This window comes from Heliangelus exortis, chromosome 11 (genome assembly GCF_036169615.1).
Source record: "Heliangelus exortis chromosome 11, bHelExo1.hap1, whole genome shotgun sequence".
Lineage (NCBI taxonomy): Eukaryota > Metazoa > Chordata > Aves > Apodiformes > Trochilidae > Heliangelus > Heliangelus exortis.
In genome coordinates this window covers 17,992,919-18,007,000 of record NC_092432.1, presented here as the reverse complement: position 1 = coordinate 18,007,000, position 14,082 = coordinate 17,992,919, and the positions used below count along the sequence as shown (strand labels likewise).

Here is a 14,082-nt window from a genome sequence, read left to right as displayed (position 1 = left end):
TGACTAATTAAATATGCAATTAAAAGATTATACTTCTTTTAGCATTTTGGTAACTTTTGCTCCCCACCCCCACCCCTGCAGGATAGCCATTCTTGACAATTTTAGTTTCACATAGATCTATATGGCACATAACATTATTTTACTGACAGAAGCTCAGATAATTGTATGAATGCAGGTCTTCCTCCACAGAAATGAAACTCACCTAATGTCTTTCCCTTTCTTCCCTCAAAACAAATCCTCTGTACAACTTTAAGTTTGCTTTATCTTCACAGTGAATAGGAATGTAACAGCAGAACCAACCATGCTGTTAATCAAATTTAGACTCACTCAAAAACAAGAGTCCAACTGTTGAAGAGATACTGTCATTTGTCTTTGACAGAAGATCTATTTTACTATCATCCATCTTAAAGATCAAGAAATAAAGGCCACATTCTTACATACACTCCTGTGAATAACATATTCAATGGTGCCAGAAGTGAGCTACAATTTTGCTAAAAAGGTGAAAAAAATTCAATCTAAATTACCTCTAGAGAGAAAGTTACACGTGACTTGTTCTCACATGAAAAAATGCAAAGGATTTCTACTAAGTACACATGACAAAAAATGGGGGGGAGAAACTGAAAAAAAGGTCTCTCAAATCTTTAAGACTTCTTTGTTTCTTTGTTTTCTACCAAGGAATGGCACTTCTCAGTATCTTCTCAGTAGGGGATTGTCTCTTAGGCATGACCACTGACATATATAAAAAAAAAAAAAAACAGTAAAACTGACTCATCTGAAAAAGAATAAAATCTAAAAAAAGCTACAAAGAAAAAAAAAAGTGAGTTTGCCAAAGATATCTTTTTTTGTAAAAATGGACTTTTTTTTTTTTAAGCTAGTGAAAGAAAAACTTTGAATGAAAAAACAGGTCAGTTAACAGCTCTTAGTGACCTGCTGCACAGCATTGCTCCATATCTAACAGAACCGAGCTGGGGCTTCTCCACAGTCCAATAACACCTGATCTTTTAAACCAAAGTCACAGCTGATTCTATTCCCCTGTACTTGGCACTGATGACAGCTCACCTTGAATCTTGTGTGCAGTTTTGGGCCTCTCACTAAAAGAAGGACATTAAGGTGCTGGAGTGTCTCCAGAGAAGGGCAACAAAGGTGGTGGAGCAGCTGGAGCACAAGTCTTCCAGGGAGTAGCCTAGTCTTGTTTAGACTGAAGAAAAGGAGGCTTAGGGGAGACCACCTCTCTCTCTGCAACTACCTGAAAGGAGGCTGTGGCAAGGTGAGTATCAGTCTTTTCTACCAATAACAAGCAATAGAAGAGGAAATGGCCTCAACTTGTGTCAGGGGAGGATTAAGATAGATATTAGGAAATATTTTTTCACTGAAAGGGTTGCCAAGCAGTGGGAGAGACTGCCCAGAGAAGTGGTTGAGTCACCACCCCCAGAGGTATTTAAAGATGTGTAGATGTGGTGATTGAGGACACGGTGTAGCAGTGATCTTGGCAGTGCTGGGTTAATGGTTGGAATTCAAGATCTCAAAGGTCTTTTCCCACCAAAATGATCCTATGACTACAATTCTATGTATCTGCCTAAATCAACTGATGGCACACTGGTACAAGAGGCAAATAAAAAAAACCTGAACTTCATCCATTTTAAAAAATACCTGCCTTCCATTGGTCAGGACCCTAGTACTTTCAGTCTAGATAATCAGTTCCAGGGGAGCATACCTCAGGTTCATAAATTACTTATATAGGCGTTATCATGCCACTTAAAATAATGACATTCTTTTTCTCCTTGTGAATTTGCCCGAGGCAAAGATGTGAGCCAATCTTCATCTCAAGTATTCATCTGCATTAACTGTCTTTTGCTATGACTTCATTCTTCCTTCAGTTTTAATTTCTAGAACAGTCATTTGAAAGAAATTTCCATTATCTACTAACATATCCAATCCTCTGAAAAGGGCTTTCTGACCTCTTCCTTTTTAAAGCAAGTTGATTACAGATTATTTCACCACATATGGATATGACCTCAGATTTAAGGAATGTAACAATTTTACATGCATAGTATCCTGAATAGTTAAAAGCTACCCCCAACAAAAGGGAGAGATTTGTTTTATAAGGCTGCTTAGCCAGATGTAATTGGAGTCTGCTGCACAGTGCATCTTCTATCACCATTACCACTTCTAAGTTCTTGAGGAAACACAAGGTAACAAGGCTTACAAATGCAGAAGTCTGTCACTGGGATTGCTATCATACTACTGAGTTCTAAGAATGCTAATTAGAACTTCCACTTTAAAGCAATATGCTTATTAGCATAAATAAGTCTGTCATTAGAAGATGAGCTACAGACTGTGTTAACTTATTCATATGACAAATGAATATATTCAAAGACAAATATGTAATGCATTTTAAAAAGAATATATAAAACCATGATGGCTTGGCTAGCCCCAGATAGCAGCCAAACACCTACACAGCCACTCACTCACACCTCTCTGCTAACAGGACAGGGGAGAAAACAGGAATTAGAAAAGGGAGAAAATTCAAGGCTTAAAACAATTACAGGAAAATTCACTTTCCAATTACTGTTGCAAACAAAATGGATTTAATTTGGGAAGCTTAGTGTCACTTAATATTTTATTTACTGATTCAAGTATTCAGAAACAAAGATGAAAAACAGCTAAATCAACACTTGTGGAAAAAATTTTTACTCCTCCTTTCCCAGGCATAACTTCAACTCCAGACACCCCATCTTCATCCTCTTACCTTCCCCTCTAGTCTCAGCTCCCCTGGCAACCTTGCAGGTTGGTGCCTCTTGGTGTCTCCAGAGGTGCTACCTGCCTTGGTGTGGGTGAACCACGTGCCACAGTCCCTTCAAAGATGTTAACAGCTCAACCATGGAGCATCTCTTGGTACTCTGGCATTATTGTTCCTCTTTCAGGGCATTTTCTGTACTTATAAAAGTGTTGTCAGAGGCCAGGTCAGCTTCACTAATGAGCTCATACATGTCCTGAAATGAGTCCATTGTGAAGGGAACATTATCTGGCACAGGGCAGCCCCTGGCCCCTTCTCACAAAAATTTCACTCCTCCCTCCCCCTCACAACCAAAAGCTTGTAATTTATGCCCAAAAAACCCCAGACTACTGAGATAATTTTTTTTCTTGAAGTCTTCCTGCCTGCCTTTGCAATGGTTAGTATGATTATTGGTTGGAATGTTGGAAGAGGAACTTGCATTCAGAGCCAGTCCCATTTATTCTCTTGGCTCTCTCCCTGCCTACATTCAGGTGTCCTTCACTGATACAAAAGTCACATTGTGACTTGGCTCCAGCCCATTTGCCCTGCCAAGGTCAACAATATCTAAAATCCTACTGAGAAAGGAATGAAGCATAGCTCTACACAGCAGAATTCCCCATTCCTTAATTCTAAATTCTAATTTCAAACAGTTCTTAATTATTCACTAGCTTTCTGCTAAAGAAATGTACTATGTAAATACAGAAAAGCTCCCTTTTTTTAATAAGTTCCTGGTTGCACTGATCCATTACTGCACACATTTTATAGCAATTCATTCTTTTCCACCATTTTCTGAGCTACACCACCAGCAGCCTAAAGGGAAGAGAGCCTTTCCTATACCTATAAAAAGCAAAAATGATCCTTGTGACTGTTAGTGCTCTCAAGTCCTAGGAAAAAATGTTACAAAGATCAGTTCTTCCCTCAGCATCTATATTCTACCAGGCTTTGCACATAGGAAACATCTTATAAACCCTCACCAAATGTTCATTTCCTGACCCACCCACACATTGCATATCACCTCTACTCACCCCACACAAAATCATGTAAATGGAAAAATTATATGATTCCTAATTTGTTTCCTGTGAATATAAAAAAAAAGGTATTTCCTTTATGCAGCAATTTGGATTTTGTTACATGTTCACTGCACCAGTGCCCCTGCCCAGATGACCAGTAGGCCCATATGGATGCAAAATTGATTTTTGTTTTGTAATAATCAAAATTCCACACTGAGAGAAAAGAAAGCAGCAGGAAAAAAATTATATACACTGACGTTACTCAGCTCAAGAGTGTTTTTCACCTTTCCTTTCCAGGGAAACTGCCACAGTCACAGCTGACTAATCACATAGCCATTATGTGACTTGTTGCCCTGTTTTCATAGTGCTACAGCAATAATCAGATAATTAGATTTTCTAGCACCCACACATTACAAAGTTGATTGATGCTTTTCCCTGACTCCTTTCATCAATTCTGCCACTGCTGCTGGCAAGTCTTGAGCACATTCTGGTCATAGATAAGCAATTGTATTTCACATCCTCTCAAAGAAAACAGATAGCTGCTGAACCTTTTTTCTTTTTAAAATTTTGATCTTGCTAGAAAAATCAAAATTTGTTGAAACATAAATAAGGGAAACATGCTTCAAAGGGCCATCTAAGACTTTTATATTTTTTTTATATACCTTTTTATTCAGTACATTAGCAAGACAGTTTTCTGGACTTAGAAGTAGAGGAGTTGTTGCTCCTTTCAGTCTTCATCTCACACTCTTCCCACAGGAACACACTGAGCCACATCAAGAGGTGCCTAGCATCCAGCTAAATTTTTGCCAACCCTGCCTCATTTAGGCTTCCTGCCCCAAACTCCATTCACCCCCCATCAAAAAGGAACATTCTGTAGGCAAAACAAGAATCCATAGAAAGCAGCATAAGATGACAAGGGCTGATATCAAGCCTTTTTGAGCAGGGTCCAATTCCAACCATTCAGAAGTCAGAGACTTTACGAACCGTATTCTTTACTTAATATCACTCAATAAACTTATTTTCCATTAATTTACTTAACCTTAAGTAGTTTTTTAGCATTTGAACATGTTTTGGAGAAGGAGTTTCATAGCAATGAAAAAGCACTTTCTTCTGTTTGAGTACACTACCTTCATTATATATTCCCTTAGTTATAAAAAAATACCAATTATACCTTTTTTTTTTGCATTATTTTACAGATCTTTATCAACATCTCATCTTTGTCTCAGTTTTCCAGCCTTTCCCGTCAACTACAACTCTCATGGAGTTCTCTGTTCCTTTCCCAGCAATTCCAGACATTCACATTGCTTCACAGAACAGTAGTAACATTAGCTACTCCTGAAGAGATAATGGTCAGTTCATGGCTCGTTGCCTCATATGCAACATTAGGATTTACCTATCCATAGGGATCACTTAAAATTCAGTGTAGCTCAACATAATCTCACATTTAAGTTTTTGGAATTCTACAGCCTTTAGCAGTATAAATTATTCAGTATAATCAGCACTTCTGACTAAATTTTCACTCTCTTACTAAGCCTCTTACACAGATACTGTATTCTCAAACTACAGCCCTCAAGTTCAGTCACTGATGTATTTTCAAAATTGTACAAGACAAACTGTCCTCCTTTATAAGCCTATGTCAATATTCACAGAACTACTCATTCCCAAGGGCTTGTCTGAGCTTAATGTTGTCACTGATTCAAGGATTAAAGCAAACCCAGAGAAGACAAAATAAAGCAATTCATGCTGGAGCTATGTGGGTGCAGCTCCTGTGAGCCCTGTAGAAGTTATGAACACTGATGGACAAAAAGACATTTGGGAGAACATGCCAAGATCATTTTTTCACATAAATTAACCTTACACAGAAATAAATATGCTTTCTGAGGTAGAGAATACTCAAGTAAAAATGATGAAATGAAGCAGTATATAATTTTTGTCATCAATCATAAAAATCTTGCACAGGAATACTAGTTGTAAAATAAGTTTGACTATAATCAGTTGTAGTGTCTAAGAAACACAATCACAGATGACAAACTCAAGTTAGATCAGCTACCACACTGCCCTGGTAAACTAGAGCAATTTAAATGCTACAACAAGAAAACCAACAGAATGAAGATTCACTTTTTTTATAAACTTAAATTCAAGCAAAGCAAGTAGCCCCTAAAAACTATAGTTATACTTTCAGACAGAATTAAAATTAACTAACCATGGTTTAAAGTGGCTTGTGAAAATAACCTCCCTGCAACACACAGGAAAAAAATAACACACACACACACACAAATTTAGTATTTGCATATGATTTGTAGTTTCATAGCTTATATAGCACTGAAAAAGCACCTTCTCCTGTTTGAGCATACCACCTTCATTATATACACCTACTTCACAAACACAAGGAAAAGTTGCTTTTGTGGTATGGGAGGCAAACACAAATACTCTATCATCCCTAGTTTTAGCTGCTACAGCTGAGGGCCCAGTGTGAGAATGTGTATTCAGTACACCAGGCATGGTTTGTCCAGAACAGCCTTCGAATCATACCCGATTCAAGGATAGGTGTTAACATCCAGTAAAGAGTAAATAAATGATATACTACAACTAGTTCAAACACTCAAGAAATAAAAACTGATCACTGGCAAACTGCAGTTAAAAATTGGGATATAAGCCACTTAAGAGCTTATGAACTTGCCAGAGATCTATCTACAGGCATCAACCCTCCTCATAAAGAAATCTCGTGTACAGTGATGAATATCTTCATTTAACTAAATTGAAACATCTTGAAAAGCTTATGAAACATTAAATCACCAATCCCAAATTTGTGGACAGCTTAATCTGTTGCAACTGTAACATTAGGAGACTCATTAACAGCAAAATGGCTACAATTGTTTCAATGCAACTTGGAGTTCATGAACTTAAAATTAACCTTCAGCCATTTGAGACACAAGACATACAACAAATGTCTGCTTTTCTCAGATCAAATTTAAGATAAGCACAAATTTAGATAGCTGTGAATACCTATGGATTTTCTTGGAATTCACATTTGTAAGACTGCATAAACATACAGATATGTGCTTATACTAAATTCTGAAGATCTGGGCCCTTCAGCATTCTTTTTTGAGCCAGCATCTTTCCTGCCAAAATTCAGTGACAGAAAGGTTCAAGATATTGCTTGTGGGGGATGGAGGGAGCAGAATCTGGTAAGTTGAATAAATTCTTATCTTTACAAGTTAAAGATTCTTTTACATATTGCCATTGCAACTACAAAGTTCTAAGATTAATTTTTTTCTGTGTGCTTAAGAAATTTAAGCTGTCTATTATACCAGTGAAGCACATTATTAAATAAAATCTGAAGAAAGTTCCCTGAGCACTTTATCCCCTCCCCAGCAATTATGCAAGTATCAGGCTTTTGGAGTTAGTAAGAAGATGTGTAGGAATTCAAAGACTAAATAAGAAAAAAACCCCACACCCAGCAGATCTCTGAAAGAAAAAAAAAGCAAACCACAACAAAAAGCAACAATTTTGAGTCATTAACTCATGCCACAAATTATCAGTATTAAAGTAGGAAATAGGAGCAGTTATATGGATGATGTGCAGCAAAATGTTCTGAGTATTTTTAAAGATATTAAAGTTACACGATTTTAGCAACTGAACATCTGGTTCATCAAGCATGCTACATGCAATTACACTTTTAGATTTTAACTGCAAGATTTATGTGTTGCACAATTCTTGATGGAAACTGATTTTACTGTATAGTCTCCTCTTGAGAAGACTTGATTTGCATTTGTAATACACTGTTCTTCCCTTCTTTAAGCAACATTTAAAATCAAGTATTCCTTTCTACCCGTTAAGCAATGTTTAAGCAGTGGCTAATGGAAGCACATTACCAGTGCACAATTTATCTTCCTTCTCATTCTTCACTACCCCACAAATGATAACATGGAAAAAGGATGCCCTTTCTCATTACTAATATAGGAATGTTTGACAATTCTACAGGGTGTAACAAGGCTTGCTATCAAATAAATGCTAAGCAACAGATGCTAGTGTTACTTTCTGTAGGAATTAAGTCTTAACCACATTCCAAATATGCACCAATTGTTTGAGTTCACTTTTCCCAATTTCTGCACCTTGGAAGTCCAGATTTGCTTACTCACTTGTCACTTCAATTTTCCCTGTCAGAAGAGTCAGGAACTTGCCCTTTGACCTGAAATCCTAGGGTAGTGACAGGCCTCAAGGGCCCAGGACTCTTGAGCAACACTCAAATATTTAGAGATTTGTGCATCCAAATAGAAGTAATTTTTGTGCTGCGAGGTAGTAGAGAAGTCTAAAACTCCACTGTTAACACCAGACTGAATTTAGTCCTCATAGCAGCTACCAGATTTGACTTTCTTCAGCAGCTGAGCCCCAAATGAACATTTATATCTCACCAGCCACTGGACCTTTTATTAATGGTGCATTGAGGCAGGGGGAGGGGGGACAGACACCCACTTGCTAAATTCTATCTGAGGTCAACTTGACAAGTATTATTCAGCATACAAAAAAAAAAAAAATTAAAAAAAAAAAAATAGACTACAAGGTTTTCTTATTAAAAAGAAATACAAATGTACAGCACTTTCATTTGTGGACATTTTGTCAAGTAATTTTGTAAAGTAATTTTTAAAGTAATTAATTCAATCACAGCTCAAATAATGTCATATCCCTTGACAAATTCCTTGTCATATCCCTTGACCCCATATACCCTTGACAAAACCTCAAAATATTTCTAGCAAATGGAACTGAGCACTGAATTGTCTTATAAATTGATTTTTATTACTTACTGTTTCTGTTAAGGTGGTTTGTTTGGTACCTCAAGCTCTGTTTGACAAAGCCATGCATTTAGAAGATTATACTGAACAGTCTAGATAGTCAGAAATATTTCCAACACAGAAAAATCACTATCTATATGAACAGTATAATAATTAATAACAGTATAAAAATTTCAGTTTGTGATTTTTCATGTTCTTTATAACACCACTTCACCAAATACCGTGCATAAATTTCCAAAGAACTAATTTTAGTTAAATTCAACACTCAACATCCTGACAATCTTCCCAGGGTGCTAAGTTTAGCTAGATGAAAATACTGAAAATACCTACCAAGACTCAAGTAATTTTCAAAGAATGGCAGATTCTAGTTTGCAATGAATATTAATAAACTTAAACTGAAAAAATAAAACTGTCCTACTTTAGTAAAAAGTGACTTTGTATCTCATGTGGAATACTACGAGGCTTTAGAGCCAAACTGAAAGAAGCAAATGAGCTGACAGCTACTTTCAAATACTGTATTGCATTCTTATTCTGAGTGATAAAAATAAAAAGAAAGATGCAGATGCTGTATCACATGCAGTGATGCTGCTAGCATTACTATCAATGAATCCAAGATGTCCTATGCTGAATTATATAGTGTATCTTTCCAACACAGGACTGAAAATATGCCATATATAATGATATTGTGCTAATGGGGAGAAACTACAACTGCACAGCTGGAAGCAAGGGAAAGCAGTCATTCACACTTCTTTCTTTTCTCAAAGAAAAATCACAAGTTTTCAGCAGCAGAAACAGCAACTTTTATAGCACTCTTGGTCAGGCAGGGCTCATGTAGGCACCCAAATGCATCAGTCTTTTTGCTACAAAAATTCATAATCACAATGAATTTACTGTTCAGTTTTAGTATGGTATTGAAGAAGTTCAAGGAAAACTGACAACTTGGGAATCATAAGACTATGCTAAAATGCTAAAGGTTCTGATATTGCAAAAATCATACAACAGAAAGTCTGTATTTTCACATAAACACTTGAAATTCACACCTAAATAGCAGTCTGTGAAGGCATGTTATTCAAGCAAAACAGCTTTGGATTATATTTCTCCTGCTGAAGAGGAAGTGTCTATGGACTGCAAATTCAGCCTGCAAAAGATACAGATGGCAGGCAAGGAAGATGACAGACTAAATGAGTGGAGAAGAGTGGTGTTAAGCAATACAGGCCTTAGGCTGGAAAAATAAATATATCTAAAGTAAAACTTCAAGCCTATGGTTTCCCAAGCCAAACAGCCCTGTTCAACTCCAGTATGACAAGAAAAAGTACATAATGCACAGAGCTCACCAGAAAATACAGGACTGGAGGATCCACTTCTCACAAGTAGAGAATGGATAGAAGAATGCAACTCCTATTAACACTTTTAAAAAAAAAATCCCAAGCCAAGCAAAAAAAAACCCCAAAAAACCCACCCACCAAACAAAAACATATGCCTGAAGTGGGACATTGTCACTCAGTGAGATTAATATGCCAAACATACTGCTGTTTCATAACAGAACAATTACTCATTAAAAGCTCATTAAAATCAAAAGCAATTGAATGTGCTCAGCAAGGAAAAGTTGTATAACAGTTTCATCTACTTGCCCACTCCTGCCTGATCTCCAGTGAAAACAACAGTCTTTCCTGTGAGCATCCCCCTCCACTTCTAAATATGCCTATTTCCCAAAATTTAGCACAGCTTATATTCTATTTCACATGACACAGAACACTTAAGACAAACAGAATCACTTTATTATTCTTACCATTACTGCTCTATTGTACAGTCAAGAACAAAAGGAGTTTCAAAAGACTGCTTAGTTTACCTTTCTGTCCTGAGGCAAGACTCAAAAATAGACATCTGTCTAAAGTATCCTTATCCTTCAACAATTTCATGATATTCCCGCTAGTCAGAAGATAAATCTGTTCTTTACAGATCATAAATGCAACCATCCTTCTTGAAAATTAAATTGCTTTTTCTCCCCTATCCTTGTAAGACTCTCCTATTGATCCTAAGCATCCTCATGATCAATATAAGTAGATCAAAAAACTAAAATAAATTCACACTGCGGGCTGTTAAATCCATGTCCAGGCTTCTTCTGGAATAAACAAACCTAATTCACTTTTAAATTGCTCATAGTGGATAGATGCAAACATATTTATTTTGGTCTCCCCTTTCCAAACTCAGAATTCACTAATAGTAATTCCTTCCATGTGAGCTAGGACTTGAGTATAGATCTTGGCAATACTAGTGAGAATGTGTTATTCTCAAATGAACTCTGGTTGTTCAAAGAACTCACTGCCCAAAATGTCACCCGCAATTATTAATTCAGTTGGATTTTTTGTAATGAAGTTATTCTCTAGCTGGAAATGGATAATTTAGTTTTACATTCCAAATGCAGAGTTTTACATTGTGGCCTTTCTTTACCTTATATCTCATTGATTTCAAATTACAGTTACAATTCACAATTTGCCTTTCTAATCTTGGCATTAGAAGAGTTTGCATAAAATAGGGTTATAGTATATGGATTTATGTAAGTGTACAGCAGCAGGAATTAAGAAATTAAGAAGAGGATCCATTGCCTGAATGTCTTCCACACATGTTCTGTTGCCCTCATTCTTTACTTGTATATATAACATAAGTGTTTTGTACTCTGCACCCAAGTCCCACAGACTGGACTTACTGACCTGGTTCAAAAGCATAATATCAATTTATGTCAAGAAACATAAGGAAAATCAGGCATTTTTAGGAAGTTTCTTTTTGTTAAGGTATGGGGAAGGAGAATCCAATTATTCAGTTTAATGTAAACAAAAAGTGATGTCAGTGAAAAATAATAGTTCATGCACTAATAACATTTTAAATGAAAAGAACTGTGTTAAATTGCTACAGGAATAACATGATTAAAAATAGACACTTTTTTCTGAGTGTTATAATGTAAAGTATGCACAGAATTTCCCTCTATTTTTTATAAATTCAATCTTTTCATTAAAAACCTTTTCCCAAGGTTAGTACATAACAATTATAAAAAAGTTAATAGAACATTTGCATTTAGGTTTTTGCTTGCTCCCTCCTTTACTACTTAATTTTTAAATACCCATAAAGGTTTAATGCTGCTATAATCTCCCAGTCCTTCATATTTTTGAGCCAATAAACAAAAAAGTCTTGGATGGATACTTGTGCATTCATACAGCTGAGTGCATCACTCCCCATTCTCTGGGATGAAATGATGTTCCCACAATTTATTATCCAGCCTTAGCCAATATTCAGCTGGTTCAGTTACCAATCAAAAATAATTTTTCAGACAGGTACTTATCTGTAATTAAACTGAGCTGGATTTTACAAACTCATTTCCCTTTATTCTACAGCAGTTAAACAGCATTCTTTCATAGTTCAAAGCACACCTGACCTAGTGAATTTATGCCCATTTTTTTACGTAAGGCACATGCCTGCCATTCCTCTAGAATATGCTACAGTATCCCTAGCGTTCTCCCTAGGGCAGTAGCAACCATTTCCAAGAAAATTTCACCTTACTTTACTCTAAACACAATTAAGCATTCTTTCCATAAAACAAGCAAGAAAGTCAAGAGACTCTTCCACACAGCAAGGTGATCTGGTTCAAAGAGAAGGTCCTACCTAGGAAATACAGTATGTGATTATTTTAGCCCTTTGCTCATCTCTACTGCTTGTGAAAACTAAGCACCACATAGTGTAAGTATGTGGGATGCTTCTTGAAGGAACAGTAACAGGCTACTTTTCTTCTTTTTTTTATTTTATCTTTATGTGTCCTTTTGATCTACTTGTCTAAAGAATCTTCTGCAGCCTGACACCACCAGACTGCAAATCAGAAGCAGCTGTTTCAACTGTTTGTCCATACCAATAGCAACAGTTTTGTCACAAATAGTAGACAAAGAGCTGCAACAAAGGTGGAGAAGACTGTCTGGAACTTACAGAACTTTAAATGTAATAAATAGATGTAATAAAGTGAGCAATCCTTAGGAAAAAAAAACCAAGAGAGCATACCTCAGATTTGTTCCAAAGCAGCATCTTTGGCTCCAGTAACATTTTCTTTCACCAGCATGTTTCTTCCTGTATCACTCTGAAGTCAGAAGGTCCATCTCTTCAAAGATTTATGCAAAGCTAAGAAACATCCAGTCATGTCCTAAGGGAAAGAATAAACAGTTTAGTGTACTTCCCAGGAAAACACATCTGGAATTCAATTTTGATATTCTCCTGCAGGCAACAGTAGATCCCCTCATATAAAAGAAATGTTTTTGACCAAGGACTGCCCAGCACTGCAGCCTGGTATAGCTCCCTTAGTTTCAGTGCCATTTTCCTGATTTACTCTCCAAGAATCTGATTCATGGTTCTGTCAACTTTGATTACCAGTGTCAGAGTTTTCCAGAGTAAGGAAGGATACCTGAAAAAAAGCTCACAAGATGATACCAAAATGCTTGTTTCTCCCTGGCAAACTCTGTGCTTTCTTTGAGCCTCACTCCACAGATACATGTGGCAATCTAAAACCCCTTTAGTAACTTGAATTTGCAACTAGGAAGTGTCTGCATGTGTTTACCAGTACCAGAGCCTGAGCAATACAGACAGTTCCTGCTCTCTCTTCCTCATAAGGGTTAACTCTTGGTCACACCTCTTAATAGAAAGCAAAATAATCACCTGATGCAGACAGTTTTCTACCCAAAAAGGATTTGACTACCACTGCATTAACGTAATGCTGCTATCCACTGCCACTTCAGTCATCCAACTTAGGATTCAGAAACAGCACTTTGTTCTTTGTAATTTATACAAAAATAGCAAGAAAAGCAAACTGAAATGGTGGGGAATTATATTGTTTACATTTATTTCTCAACAGAACTTCTAGGGTTCATTTCACAAATACAGCTCTCAGATTCCAGCTTACCTACCATCACTGCAAAAAAAGAATCCGTGTTCCATATAAATTAGTCTGGCGTAAAGTGACAAGTGATTTTACAGTTGCTGGACATCAATTAAATTAGAAGCACACAATATGATTTTCTTACTGGAATGCTTCTCTGATCACCCATTTGCATACATATATCCTATTATTTGCAATTTCAGTGCAGGTGCATTATATTATTTTCATATTATGTGCAGTTTAAATATTTACTTTTCTATGTTATACCCAAAATTACACAATGAATAAGCAGGAATGCAGTATCAAATTTATTTTAATATTAGAGCAAATATACTTTTTGTTCCTGATGTATCCTATTAGATTTTTCCTCTTTTGAAAGTCAGAGACATCCTTCTTCAAATATTCACTTCTCTTTCAATATATTGCCAAAATATGAGTAACAGAGAACAAGAAAAACCAAACCACACCAACCCAGTGCAAGGAAGCAAAGATGAACAGGTATTATCTACATTCCCCAAAGCTGTTTATTTTCTCTCCTCCAGTCAGTACCTCCTTCAAAATCTATGCTTTTGATCTCAAGATGGCAATCAA

The 14,082-nt window shown here is 36.5% G+C and overlaps 1 protein-coding gene across 1 annotated transcript in view; it reads right to left on the bottom strand.

Annotated features, from left to right (window-relative positions):
- The window catches only part of MYO1E (myosin IE), a 236,796-nt gene extending 224,048 nt beyond the window's left edge, over positions 1 to 12,748 (bottom strand). Inside the window, exon 1 of the mRNA XM_071755036.1 lies at positions 12,624 to 12,748. Within this exon, the coding sequence (XP_071611137.1) occupies positions 12,624 to 12,665 (42 nt within the window). The 5' untranslated portion in view covers positions 12,666 to 12,748. The remainder of the gene's footprint in view (positions 1 to 12,623) is intronic.
- Positions 12,749 to 14,082: the final 1,334 nt, after the last annotated feature.